At 38.2% G+C, this 12,671-nt stretch overlaps 1 protein-coding gene across 11 annotated transcripts in view; it reads left to right on the forward strand.

Annotated features, from left to right (window-relative positions):
* Positions 1–12,665, forward strand: part of OSBPL8 (oxysterol binding protein like 8) — a 95,174-nt gene extending 82,509 nt beyond the window's left edge. For all 11 annotated transcript variants that reach the window (XM_082308876.1, XM_082308884.1, XM_082308878.1 and 8 more), the window contains 11 exons: positions 614–712; positions 1,136–1,232; positions 1,580–1,678; positions 2,872–2,969; positions 4,338–4,427; positions 5,016–5,152; positions 5,482–5,667; positions 9,477–9,564; positions 9,952–10,054; positions 10,647–10,752; positions 11,007–12,665. In XM_082308876.1, coding sequence (XP_082165002.1) covers positions 614–712; positions 1,136–1,232; positions 1,580–1,678; positions 2,872–2,969; positions 4,338–4,427; positions 5,016–5,152; positions 5,482–5,667; positions 9,477–9,564; positions 9,952–10,054; positions 10,647–10,752; positions 11,007–11,142 — 1,239 coding nt within the window. In that variant the 3' untranslated portion in view covers positions 11,143–12,665. The remainder of the gene's footprint in view (positions 1–613; positions 713–1,135; positions 1,233–1,579; positions 1,679–2,871; positions 2,970–4,337; positions 4,428–5,015; positions 5,153–5,481; positions 5,668–9,476; positions 9,565–9,951; positions 10,055–10,646; positions 10,753–11,006) is intronic.
* Positions 12,666–12,671: the final 6 nt, after the last annotated feature.

Genomic DNA, 12,671 nt, shown 5'->3' on the forward strand with positions numbered 1-12,671 from the left:
TGTTTTTGAATTATATTGTTCTGCATTTTCTAAACGCAAGGTCAAGTGTTCGTTATTTACACAAATACATTGTGGACCTTTTTGATCACTAGCCATGCTTAAAATAGACTATATTCAATTGAGGGGTTTTTTTGTCCCTTGGAGTAGAATTTGAACTAAACATTTTGTGATAAAGTTGAGCCACTTCTATGTTTGCCATTCTTCAGTGATAACATGCTGCAGTTGGAGTAATATTTCCACTACTTCATTTAGCTTTACACTAAATATTCTTTATAGTCATGTTGGTGGGAAACAGTATTGAAAGAAGAAAGTACTTACTACCTAACTTCAGACAAAAGGTCTGTAATAATTCTCCTACAAAAATTCTTATATTTTGTTTGACCTTACGTGTAGCCTGGAATAGTTAGCAGATATACTAAATCTATGACAATTTCCTTAGAATAAGAAGCAGAGTAACTGAGCATAATACTCAAATGATGAAAGTACAATGTGCTTCAGTACACATATTACGATTTTTTTTGTGTGGGTCTTACGTTATCAGTCTGTCACTGAAGATATTTTGTGAGTTCTGTACCTGCATTGTATGGTTACTCTCTGTTGTGTTTCTGTTTAGGGACTAAAAAAGCCATACAATCCTATACTTGGTGAGACTTTCCGCTGCATGTGGATTCATCCAAGGACGAATAGCAAGACCTTTTACATTGCAGAACAGGTAGCTGTGATAACCAGCACAAATATTTTGAAGAAAAATAAATATATCGCATTTTTGTGCTAGATAAACGATGTGGCAGTTTCAGAAAATGTATTTATGTGTATGAATAGTATCCTAAAAGCTCTCCTGATGAGTGTAGGTTCTTTTGCAGATGTCTTAGTGTGTCTTCCTAGAGAGACAGAGAGAAAGGTGTTTCCAGCATTTCTGTGTCCTCTTCCTCCAGTAAAAGTCAGGTGCTAATTTTCTTAACTCGAAGTTCAGTGAGAATGTTTGCTTGATCTTTATCTTTAAAGATTATAGTCACATTTTACATATATTAACTGTATTCTATTATGTGCAACTTGAATTTTGCATTCTGTCATTATTAGCTCAAAGTTTATGCTATGTTGCTCTTTGTTTAAAAATATGTGTTTTTTTCAACAGGTATCCCATCATCCTCCAATATCTGCCTTCTATGTTAGCAACCGCAAGGATGGTTTTTGCCTTAGTGGTAGCATTCTGGCCAAATCCAAATTCTATGGTAAATGATGTTTTTTTTTTTTCGGTTGTGCCTTTATTGAGGAGTGTAAAATCAGTGCAAATGAGCTGTGTTTTGTGGATGAAAGAAGGCTGTTAGAAGAATCAGAGGTTTGATCATTGTATTATCCTTTCCTTACAAAGTTTTGCTACTGGTCTTTGCAATATTAATTTCTAGTTTTGGAGTATTTTAATTTTTAATTGGAGATGTGTATTATAGTGGCTTCACTAGACAGGATAGATTGCAATGCTAAATGTACTGATGTTCCTAATTTTATTGCTCTGTTATTAGGAAATGTTGACTGTTGTCTTGCAGGGTGAGAAATGTGATTTTCTGACTTTGAATTTCAGGGAATTCATTATCTGCCATACTAGATGGAGAAGGACGGCTAACATTCCTAAACAGGGGAGAAGATTATGTAATGACAATGCCATATGCTCATTGTAAAGGTAGTGGGTTTTTTCATTCTCTAGATGGCAAAGTTATGAGAACAGAAGTTTATTACTCTAAATAATTCATTATTCTAAATAGTATACTGTGTTGGATTCAAGCTTGTCATCTGAGAAGAGTGTTCTGAATATTGGCAACATTGGTGGCTCTAGGCTTCCACATATTATATCAGGAGAAGAATACATCTATTGTTTAAGCAATGATCTATTTTTTTGGCACAGAAAAAGATTTTTTTTTTTCATAAATAGTAAGAGCATATCTATAGCTATCTGTCATTACATGACAGTAATTCACTGTTTGAGTTGCTTCTTTTAAAGAACAGTGTTGAGCTTTTCCAGTATTTTCCTCTTGTAAACATAAAAGCCAACGCAGTAGATACACCTCACTGTGTGATCTGAGCATAAGTCATGACCGTTTGTCTTTACTTTCACTACGGTAAACCAGTCAGTAGTTTGTAAAGCTTTCTGGAAGATCAGCAGTAGTACGAAATACATTGCAGAGTTGCTGATTTTTAAACTGTTACTTATTCAGGTATACCTACCCTTATATTCCCTGCCGGAATTCTTTTTCAGAAGCCTTATAGTCAGCAACTACAATATTTTTTTCATTTGAGATGTATGAAAATGACTTAGCAGAATTAGGTAATTTCTCTTCTTTTTCCATTGTTCGTGGATGTTTTTAATACTCTGTTGGATTTTGGTTTTTTTTGTATGGCTTTGGTGACAAAAATAATACTTAACAATTAAAAAGCATATAACATACATACATGCATTCAAGTCAAACAGGAAGAAGGAGAACTAGTGTGACTAATAAAGCTGATAGAGAGGGAGAAACGTAGAAGAATAGAGTTATTTTCCTGTCTTTATTTATCCTCAAGAGCTTCCCTTCTCCAATCATCTCCAATAAGACTAAATGCCACCCTTGCTAGAGTCAACAACATACGCTGCCAAAGATATGTCTTAATAAACTGTTTTTCCCGGTTACCTGTAATTCACTTAGATCTTTTCATTTCTGTTTGGGTTATCTTACTTGGCGGAAAGACCATGCTTATCATTAGGAAAGGTCATCTGAAAAGATGCTTTCTCCTCTGGCACAGACATGTTTACTCTAGGAATTGCGCCCAAAGAACTTAAGTTTTTTGTCTTGTTCAGTTATAAACATTCATTTTAGCTGGTTTTTTTTTCTCTTGCAGGAATTCTTTATGGCACAATGACCTTAGAGCTTGGGGGAACAGTCAACATCACCTGTGAGAAAACTGGCTACAGTGCAACAATTGAATTCAAACTTAAGGTTAGTAAATGCTGTGAGTGGGCACAAGAAGGAGAGTGAGCATAATGATTTAAAAAAAAAAATTACTAGGTCACTTTTTAGATATGATCTGATATAATGTGGAATTGTCTTTCTAGAAATGGAGGAATTTTCATTTTAACTGCTACATGTCCAGATATGTGTATCTAGCAAATAGCGATTATTTTTTTAAAAAAAGGAATTCTATTGTCGTCTCTCTTTTTAATGTATTCTTCTGGGCCCAAAGGTTTTGACTGAAACTTACAGTGCTGTCTGCATCTCTAGGCATAAGAGATGCAAACATATTGCTAGTTGTATGAATCTAAAGAACAGCTCTAGTGGGGAAAAAGCAACGGTCTGTCTTATCTCTAGCAGTGGCAACAGTGTGTGTCTAGGAAAGTATAAGAACAGGGCAAGTGTTTAGTGATCTGATCAGTGGTTCAGGTATTTTGTGTATTGTTGTTAATATACCTTGGTGATTTTTAATTCTCTAAAAATGGTCACGGTCTTTTTAAATTCCCAGAGAGCCCTTGGAGGAGAACGCAGAGCCAGGTTCTCCTCTTCCATCCTGGGTAAAATTTAAGTTGCTTATGACACCTCGAATCAAGATGATGCAAAGGCTTTGGCTAACATTTATATCAGCCTAATGCCTAGTGCTAAGCAACAGTTTACATGGACTATTTTTGGCAGCTGTGCTTGCTGTAGGAGCACCTTCCCACTCACAAAAGCTAAACAAAGGTTTCTAAACTACTTAGAGATGGCTTGCACTTCATAAAATACATTTGCCATCTTTGAGGCAGAAACTGATTTAAAGCTGAACAAACAGTTGTTAAGGAGAAGCGTGCACATGGAGAGGGAAACTGTATTCAGTTGAAATTATAGGGGAAACATAAAAGTTAGGAGGCTGTGTTAATTGATACTTCGCCTCATCAGCCCACAGGATACATGTGCAGACTATCGAAAAAGCTGAAGAAAATCGCTGGCAATCATTTTTGTTGTTGCTTCTGCAAGAGTTAATCTCTAGTAACAAATGGTCCTTGGCAAGGTGGTGAAATCAGTGTAGCAAACGACTGTTTCCTCCAAGATATCATTGTGTCACTGTTTTCTGCATTGTTTTCTGTTTTCTTTCCACATTTCTTAGAAAATGCTTTTGCTCAGCAAATCTTTTATGAAAATATGGCATGAAAGAACAACATACTGTGTTTTTAGACTTGTTTCGGGGATTAAATGGGCAGAAGTTACAATATTAAAAGCCATCAGGGCTGTTTACATCACATTTCATAAATGAACTTTTTTCCTTAACACTAAACATAAATGCAAAAATGATTTGCTATTAAAACAAACATGAAAGCATTTCTTCTTGTTTTGCAGCCTTTTTTGGGTAACAACGACAGTGTTAACCAAATATCAGGGAAAATTAAGCTTGGCAAAGAAGTTCTGGCTATTTTGGAGGGTCACTGGGTAAGTAGTGAGGGATGGTATTTTACAAATTCTAGCTGATAGTTGAGACAGGTGAAAATAGCACTTAGTTACAAAAAAGACTCAAGTTTAAAAGAAAGAGTTGATTAAGTACCGCTTTTCTAGAAAGTATCTCTTTACAGTTGGTTCTCAAGAAAGTATGGAATCAACATAGTGTTATTTGCAACCATTAAAAGATGGAAAAGTTGTGTACGTTTGAGCAGTTCATGAAGAAAATACATTTCAGCTTGTGAAATGTTTTTAGTATATGTGTTAGTACTACGAAGAATTGTTATGGCACCAGCATGAAATGTTTAAACTTGTTTCAGTTCTGGTGAGGTGACACTGGCACCACTAGTTTTTGGACGTGGTAATGGTTCCATTGCATCTCTGTTCCGAGTTAGAACTAGCGCAGGGTGCACAAATTGAATTTTAAAGTTAGCATATCTAATTATTCTTAACTACATGCATCCAAAAGAAAATAAATTCTCATTACAAAAAAAAAAGAAATTGCTTATTCCTCCCTTTTGGGTTATTTTGGCACTCTTTGAGATTATTGCAATTAAGGTAACTGAATTATATATGTTACAGGACAGTGAAGTTACTATTAGTGACAAGAAGACAGATGTTTCAGAGACATTCTGGAACCCGACATCTGATATTAAGCAGCGTAGATTACCTAGATACACAGTGAAGTTTGAAGAGCAAGATGACTTTGAGTCAGAGAAGTAAGTTCACTTTAGAACCATGCCTAATTATTGTGACAAAATAAAACTGATCATCTTCTCCAAATTATGAACAAATTATGATTTATTTCTTTCCCATGTTTACTGATACTGGTCTGTAAAACAAGAAAGCAACAACGTTAAATACAAGATCATTATTTCCAAACCTTACAATCATGGAAAGTCTTGATGGAAATGTAGATAAAATATATATTACAACATGGTAATATTCCGTTTAGAGGTTCGTTTGTTTACCTAGCCTATAATTAAGGAAATGTTTGCAATTATTTCTGTCAACCAGATTGTAACTCTCTCTATTGCTCGTTTCTCAGGCTTTGGCAACAAGTGACAAGAGCAATAAATAATAAAGACCAAACAGAAGCTACTCAAGAGAAATACGTTCTGGAAGAAGCTCAGAGAAAGAGTGCCAAAGAGAGGAAACTCAAGGGTGAAGAGTGGACGTGCAAGCTGTTCGATCAGGATTCAGTCACAGGAGAATGGCACTACAAATATGCTGAGTGAGTCCTGAAGTGCTTGTAACAAAAACTGCTTGTTAAACGCTTGGTAGTGTCGCTGAGCCTCTTCCTGGGGTGTCAGGAGCAAAAGAACTCAGATATATAGCTAAGTTCAAACTTGTGAAATACGCAGTGCTATTTGATATTCTTATTTATGTATTTTAATTAAAATGCATAAATTTTAGCTGAACTTGGTTGGCCCTTCTAGTGTTGCAAAGGCAGTGATTGCTAATGCAGCAAACCATGTTTCATGTAACCATTGCAATGGGCTTTTGCTTTTTTATCTTTATGGTTATGTGCCTCTACAAATCTGTGCTGTGCTCTAGAGTTTCTTGGACATGGCGCTTTGGGATGCATTGTGCTCCTTTTCCCCCCACCCCAGACTGACTAGAGCAGCTACACAGATTTTCGCAGACTGGAAAATGTGGTACATACGGGCATACCAACTGGAAATCAGAAAAGCCTGTGCTTAGTTGAACTGAGCTATTCAATTTGTTATATGTTAGAATAACTCTGAGAACAACGAGTGTTGTAAACTGAGGGGGTGGCTCTGCTCAGCCGTCGAATGTGCCCTGTGCACATGAGTGTCTGTGATCTCTTTGTGTGATGATCAGGATCAGAAGATGAAGATGTAGCTGTCTCCCTGACTGCTGGGATACATTCTGCGTTCTCACCAACGCTTGCAAGAGTCAGCTTGGAGCTGAGTCCTTTACTAGCGATGGTTTTCACAGAACACCCACATTCTGCTGATTCTTTTTCAATGCTCAGCACGCTTCTGTATTGCAGGGATTGTAAAAGTAAAATATCCAAAGATGATACACTCTGAGTTAAGTAATTCTGAAGCCATGGATGCTGGAAGTATATTCCCATGGCTAAGCCTGGGAACCCTTCACCTTTCTGTACAAGAATGGCAATACTGGGGCAGTGGCCTTACGTGTATGTATAGGGAAGAGTACAAGAATCCTGAGTACTCTTTATGTCTCCAGCAAATTTGCAACTCGGAGGTTTCCTGAAACCAAGCAGGGATTCTGTGTGTTTAGCAACTCTCAATAGATTTCTTTTCCGTGAATTTCCTTGGTTTCCTCTTAAGTCTGTGCAGGCTTTTGCCACCCAAAACATCCTGCAGCAGGGAATTCCCCAATTACAGTAAATGCTCAGTGAAACACCCTCTCTTGGTTTGAACCTTCTAGTGCTATTGATGCAGCTGAATTGACTGCCCATGCTGTTGAACCCTGTGTAAAACCATCAGGAAAAGTACTGCTCGTTAAATCTGTCGGACTATCCCCTGGAGCTTTAAGACCTATCTTGTTAATCCGAGCTATTTCTTGTCTCCTTGACGCCTTGTGGTTCAAGGATGCGCCATGGAAATTTTACTATGTGCTAGAAAGCAGGCTGCGCCGTCAGCAGTCCTGGGAAGAAACTTCGGTCCCCTTTTACGTAATAATGCTGGCTCACGACCTGGTGCATGTTGTCACGGATGCGTGGTTAGGTCGCTTAAATAATCACCACCAAATATATTTATAAAAAGTTATTTTAGTAGAAATTTATAAACAGGTGATTTAACAGAGTTTGATGCCAAGGTTCACTCTATTACTTATTAAATTAATGGAATATATACTTGGGGGAGGAGAGAATTGAAATAGAAGAAAATACAAAAGAGGGGGGTGAAGGAGGCCCTCCCGTTGAGTCACGAGGTTCAGAATGGATCCCCTTGCTTTCTAAACTCCTTCTCAGAGAGGAGCCTAGGTGCGGCTGCATCCAATCCTAGTCTCAGACTTGGTCAACGGTTTATGTCTAAGGGTTATATGTGTGTGTATAGCAGCAGTTGAAGGTGTGCTTACAATAAGGAGAGAATCACAAGAATTTAGCAGTAACTAATCATTGATTAATCTAGCATCTACAAAGCGATTAAATGAGGTTTACTACAATATTTGAATCTCTTCATACACACACAGGCACTCACACAGTAGGTCTAATAAAGGTACCTAGTAATTTGTCGCAACTTTAGTGAAACACTCACTATATGCGCAGATGAATTTAGTGAAAATGCAATATGCGCGGATAAAGGCATCTATGAGAATTCCCTCACGTTTAGTGAAAATGCAATATGCGTGGATAAAGGCATCTATAAAAATTCCCCTCGAGCTCAGTGAAATACTCACTTTAAGTGATTGTCTCAACGGGTGAAAGTCGAGCCTCCAGGAGCGAAGGGCACCAGAGACCAGCTCAGGTCCTGTTGCCAGGCCTCCGTATGCAAACTTAAGAGTTTGCAAACTCCGAGAGGCGCCCCGCTCAGAGGGAGATTCTGGTGCAGCCCGCTGCGGTCCAGGAGAGCTCAATGGGTCTCGCTTGGTACCGCTGTTTTATAGGGTCGTGAGATGATTGACTTTAGGCATCAGTAAATTTCCATTCTGTTTTCACAATCCGAGATGGAAATTACTAACGTTCTCAAAAATCCCAGTGATGCTGGTACAGATCCTTCTGAGTTACAGCCCAGATAAGATATGCCCCAAGGCTGTCAGGGGCAGCTGGTACAGACGTAAAATATGTTCCAAGGTTGTCAGGAGGCGACTGGGTCCCTGGTACAGACATAAAATGTATTCCAAGGTTGTCAGGGGGTGATTGGCTCCCTGGTACAGACAGTGCTGCTCCCACCTTAGCCATGTAAGAGTTTCTGATACAGTCAAGGGACGCTTAACCATCAAACTCATTATACAAAGGCCAAGTTTGACGGGAGTTACCGAGATTGTAAAGCAGACCAGGAGGGGGGGGGCGGGGGATGCACCACCACACGTGTATTACACTTACTGTGAAAGATGTGTTCAGTGAGCTGTGGCATTTGTTAAAGTACCTGGATTATGGATTTAGGCATCTGGATTACAGATACAGAAGGCCTTTGGGAGAGCAATGCCTTGTTCTTACCCAGTTACCTTAGATGACATTTGATTCAAGTCAGGTTAAGCTAAGACGTAAATGCAGGGTAAATGCAGGTCTATGTTCACAACATCTGAAACAGCCACAACCGTTTTAAAAGGCATACAGGAGGAGATGAAAGGAAATCCATGCTTAATCTGCTCTCACTAAAGCTGTGCATCAGAACCATCTTCATGCAGCTGACTTGCAGTTTCTATCCTGAAAAGGCTGTAATCAGTGGGGATGTCGCGTTTTGCCTTTGGCTGCCTGTTGTTCTCCAGTGAGCTATGTGTCTTTTGCTAGATTTTTTTTTTTTCTAAACTCTCTATCAACCTGTACTTGGAAAAGCACTCTTAAAACAGAACAAGCAAACTGTGTGTAGCTCATTAGTGCCTCTTGAAACCAGTTTGATTACTATTAGCCACTTCGGGATGAAAGCAGGTTTGAGGTGACTGGTTCTTAACCTCTCCTTCCTAGGCATCTTTTAAAAGAAAAACAAATAACAGTAAAAAAAAAAAAAAAAATAATTTTTAAAATCCCTTAATTTCCCTGTAGTTCTAGAATAATAACTGCACATCAAGCAGAAAACCTTTCCATGTTTGAAAAATATACATTTCTAGCCAGATAATTTCATAATTATATCATTGGTTAATACAATAGCTTGTACTCTTACCAGCTGGCTGAGTGTTTGACCTGGATGCGAAGTTTATTTTTGGCTCTCTTGGCCCTTCAGTCTAGGACTGGTCTGTAGGTGGACGACGGGATCACTGATTCCATGTCTGACTTCAATACAGGGAGAGAGACAGCTTTAACCTGTTCATAGCAAATAGTTTCTGAGCAGGAAAATATTTCTGATTTAAATCGCTGTGGTATTAATCAATTATATTCACTTTACCTAGTACCAGACCATGGGACCCTTTGAATGATATGATCCAATTTGAAAAAGATGGCACCATCCAAACAAAAGTTCGACATCGGACACCAATGGTATGTTCCAGTTCTGTTAGCAGGTGTATGTGTTGCATTATATGTATAAAGGTCATCAAAGCATTAGGAGCAATAGGAAATACTATTGTTACCCTACAAAAATGTAGTTTACCCAGTCCATAGTCTGTCACTTCTGTGTTGCGTGCATCTTAAGCAGTAGAGGTGACTCGATTGGATAGGAGTATAAAATATGCAAACTTGAACTCAACAGTTTAATGTGTATTTTCCCATAAATGGGAAGATGCACAGACTTCAGACTGCTTATACATTAAAAATTTTAACTTGGACTTCTATTAGTTGTTGTGCTTTTAACTATTGCTTTTAGAATGTGCTGCTCTGCTACAGTTCTGGTTCTCTGGAAATAATTCATAAGTTTATCAATTGCAGGTCAATGTTCCAAAAATCAAACGAAAGCCAACCAGTCAGAAGAAAGGGGAGTGTGGTTTCTCATCCCCAGAGCCTGATAACCAGGATTCCTCTGGGAGTGAAGGTAGGAAAAGATACATTTGCATACAGAAGAAATAAATTTATTTGACAGTGAAACAGAGTTCTGTAGTCACACATACTCTTCTTATCTCAGTGTTTGTATTATGAAATAATGCATGCTTTAGATCACAGTTTTATCCAATGTGAAGCACATTCTGGAAAAACAGAAGCAGAATGGCTTATCATTTTAATTGCAAACTTTCCTGTCCTTTTAAACCTATAGTGTAGGTAGGCTTAAGTGCTGCGCATGTTTAGTATCTGGGGGAAAAATCGTGTTTGTAAACTCTTTCCTTTCTTAAAACAAGATGAATCGTTTTAATTTGTAGATCAGTATGTTGCTAGAAGGCAGATTGTTGTTGTTGATAATGCTTGCAGAAATTACACTATACAGTGTTTTAAGATACTTCAGGCGCTTACCTTGCTGTCCTTCTGTGCTATAGGTGACTGAAATAAAGCTTTAGTTTTCAATAGAAGCTTAGTTAGAAAACTTTCTCCTCCTTTTTTTGCAGCTGTTTGAGTTTGTCATTAGTACTTTGTTCCTTTTTTGACTTAGCAGTCACTGCTATGAATTATGTCTGGTTTTCTTATCTTTCTAGCACAACTTCTGAAGCATAATACAAGAATAAGGAAAAAAGGGGCAGACCTTGGTGAACTGCAGAGTGCCATTGAATCTATAAAGGAAACACAAGAAGACATTAAGAGGTAGTACTAAATAAAATGCTTTAAAATGGCTTAGAGAATACTAATTTTCTAGCTTTTTTTCCTTGGAGGCTGGTATCTATCTTTCTGCTTTAGGGCCTTGATGTCTTTAAACTACCCTTCTTCCCAAATGTTGATTGCTCAATGACATTTCATAATTTTCCTCAAAAACTGTCTTCTGTAGGGAGCTCTAACATACTAGAAAATGCCAAATTGTCAAGATTGTAACTTACAGGATATTATTTTCTATCTTACAGAGACATTATGGCTCTACGAAATAGAGTCACTTCTAATTCACCACCTGTGGACTACCATTTCTTGCAGTTTAAGCACTATGTCTTCATTTTACTCGTGGTTCTGCTGCAGCTTATCATTAATTTCTTGTTCAAATAGGAAGTGTGAACAAGGGCCTTTCTGAACTGGAATGATCAAACTGTTACTGGGGACCATATTTTAGGTTGGACTTTAAATAATGCAATATTATCTAAAAGAGGCCCATAGCAACAACTTACAGAACCTTGCCTCAGCGTCCATGGTTCAGAATCATACTCCCGTCTACCCAGTTGAAGTAAGAATTGTGGAAGTGCCAGTACACTCTTGCTCCTGGTGTGTGCCTCTGTCTCGCAAGACATACGACATCAGCCTTGTGTTTTGTATTACGTCATATGCTGTACTGATGAATCGTCACCACCGAATAGATGAAGTTAAAAATTCAGAGGTCAGACTCTGTAGGTAGGATGCGATTTCTGTTATGATAGAAAGATAAACGAGCATACTTTGTTACATTTAAACTTACCATTTTTGTAACAAAGGAACTTTTGAAGTAGCCAACAGTTTTTGTAAATGGCATTGGGTGTTTGGAAGTAAACTTTTGTTTAAGGTCAGACAAATACATTATTATACAAAGATCACGAGAGTTAGGAACTGGCAAGTAAAAAGCTGAAGTCTTTGGGAATTCTGTAATGTCATGTCCTTGATCTGTTTTGGAAGTATGACAGTTTTTATCCTGAATTACTCTAGTGGCTTGTAAGCCAGCTGTTTTATTTTTATAGTTTTAAAACTTCAGAGTCTTCATAAAAACATTCCTGCATCTGCTGTACAGAGCACATTCTTAACAGCACAGCACCTGGGAAGGTACTGTCTTGGTCCACTCTCTCTCATAAATTGCAAATGTCAAGGATTTAGGGTATGTTTGTAAGTCTTGATAAACCTACAGCTTTGAATTTACATTTGTGTGTGGCCATGTCACAGTAAGCAGACAGACTGCTGATGCCAGGACCCTTCCTTATTTTTGAAACAAAATGTGAAGATGCAAAGGTGTGCTTAGTACGTAGCTTGAGTTGAACCTCCCAAAAGGCAGACGATGTAGAACAGAATTCAGGCACCGGAGTTCACTTGGAAATGAAAACACGTGCGTTTACAAGGGGAAAGTCTTCAGAAATTGTGGGATGGCTAACAACACACATATCAAAACAAATGAGAGTGAAACCCTGAGTATTTGTTCAGTTCCTCCTTACTGCAGTATATACTACCTAACAGAATACACAGATGCACCTGTTCATTATGCTGTAGCCATACAGATTAATGTGAAGCTTAAGTTTCAATTTAAAACCAGGGTTTCTAACGGTTTTATTTGAAGAAATACGTGCATGTATAGAACTTGTAAAATTCCAGAAAAAAACCTTAGCGCCAGTGTTTATCTGGTGAATTCCTTATGCCCGTCAAGCGCGCCAAGTCAAAAAGGGGCTGTAGGATTGTAAAGGTACTCTCCGTAACCCAGGTGAGACAACAGGAGGATGCGCGGCACAACGCGGAGGGCAGCCAAGTTTGTTTTCAGAGGATCCTCTCGGAAATCAAATCCATCCCGGGCAGTGGAACAGTTCAAAGGTCGCTTTTGGCTTTTTGCCATGGCCCAGTTATCC

Source organism: Platalea leucorodia (assembly GCF_965183815.1).
Source record: "Platalea leucorodia genome assembly, chromosome: 4".
Taxonomy (NCBI): domain Eukaryota; kingdom Metazoa; phylum Chordata; class Aves; order Pelecaniformes; family Threskiornithidae; genus Platalea; species Platalea leucorodia.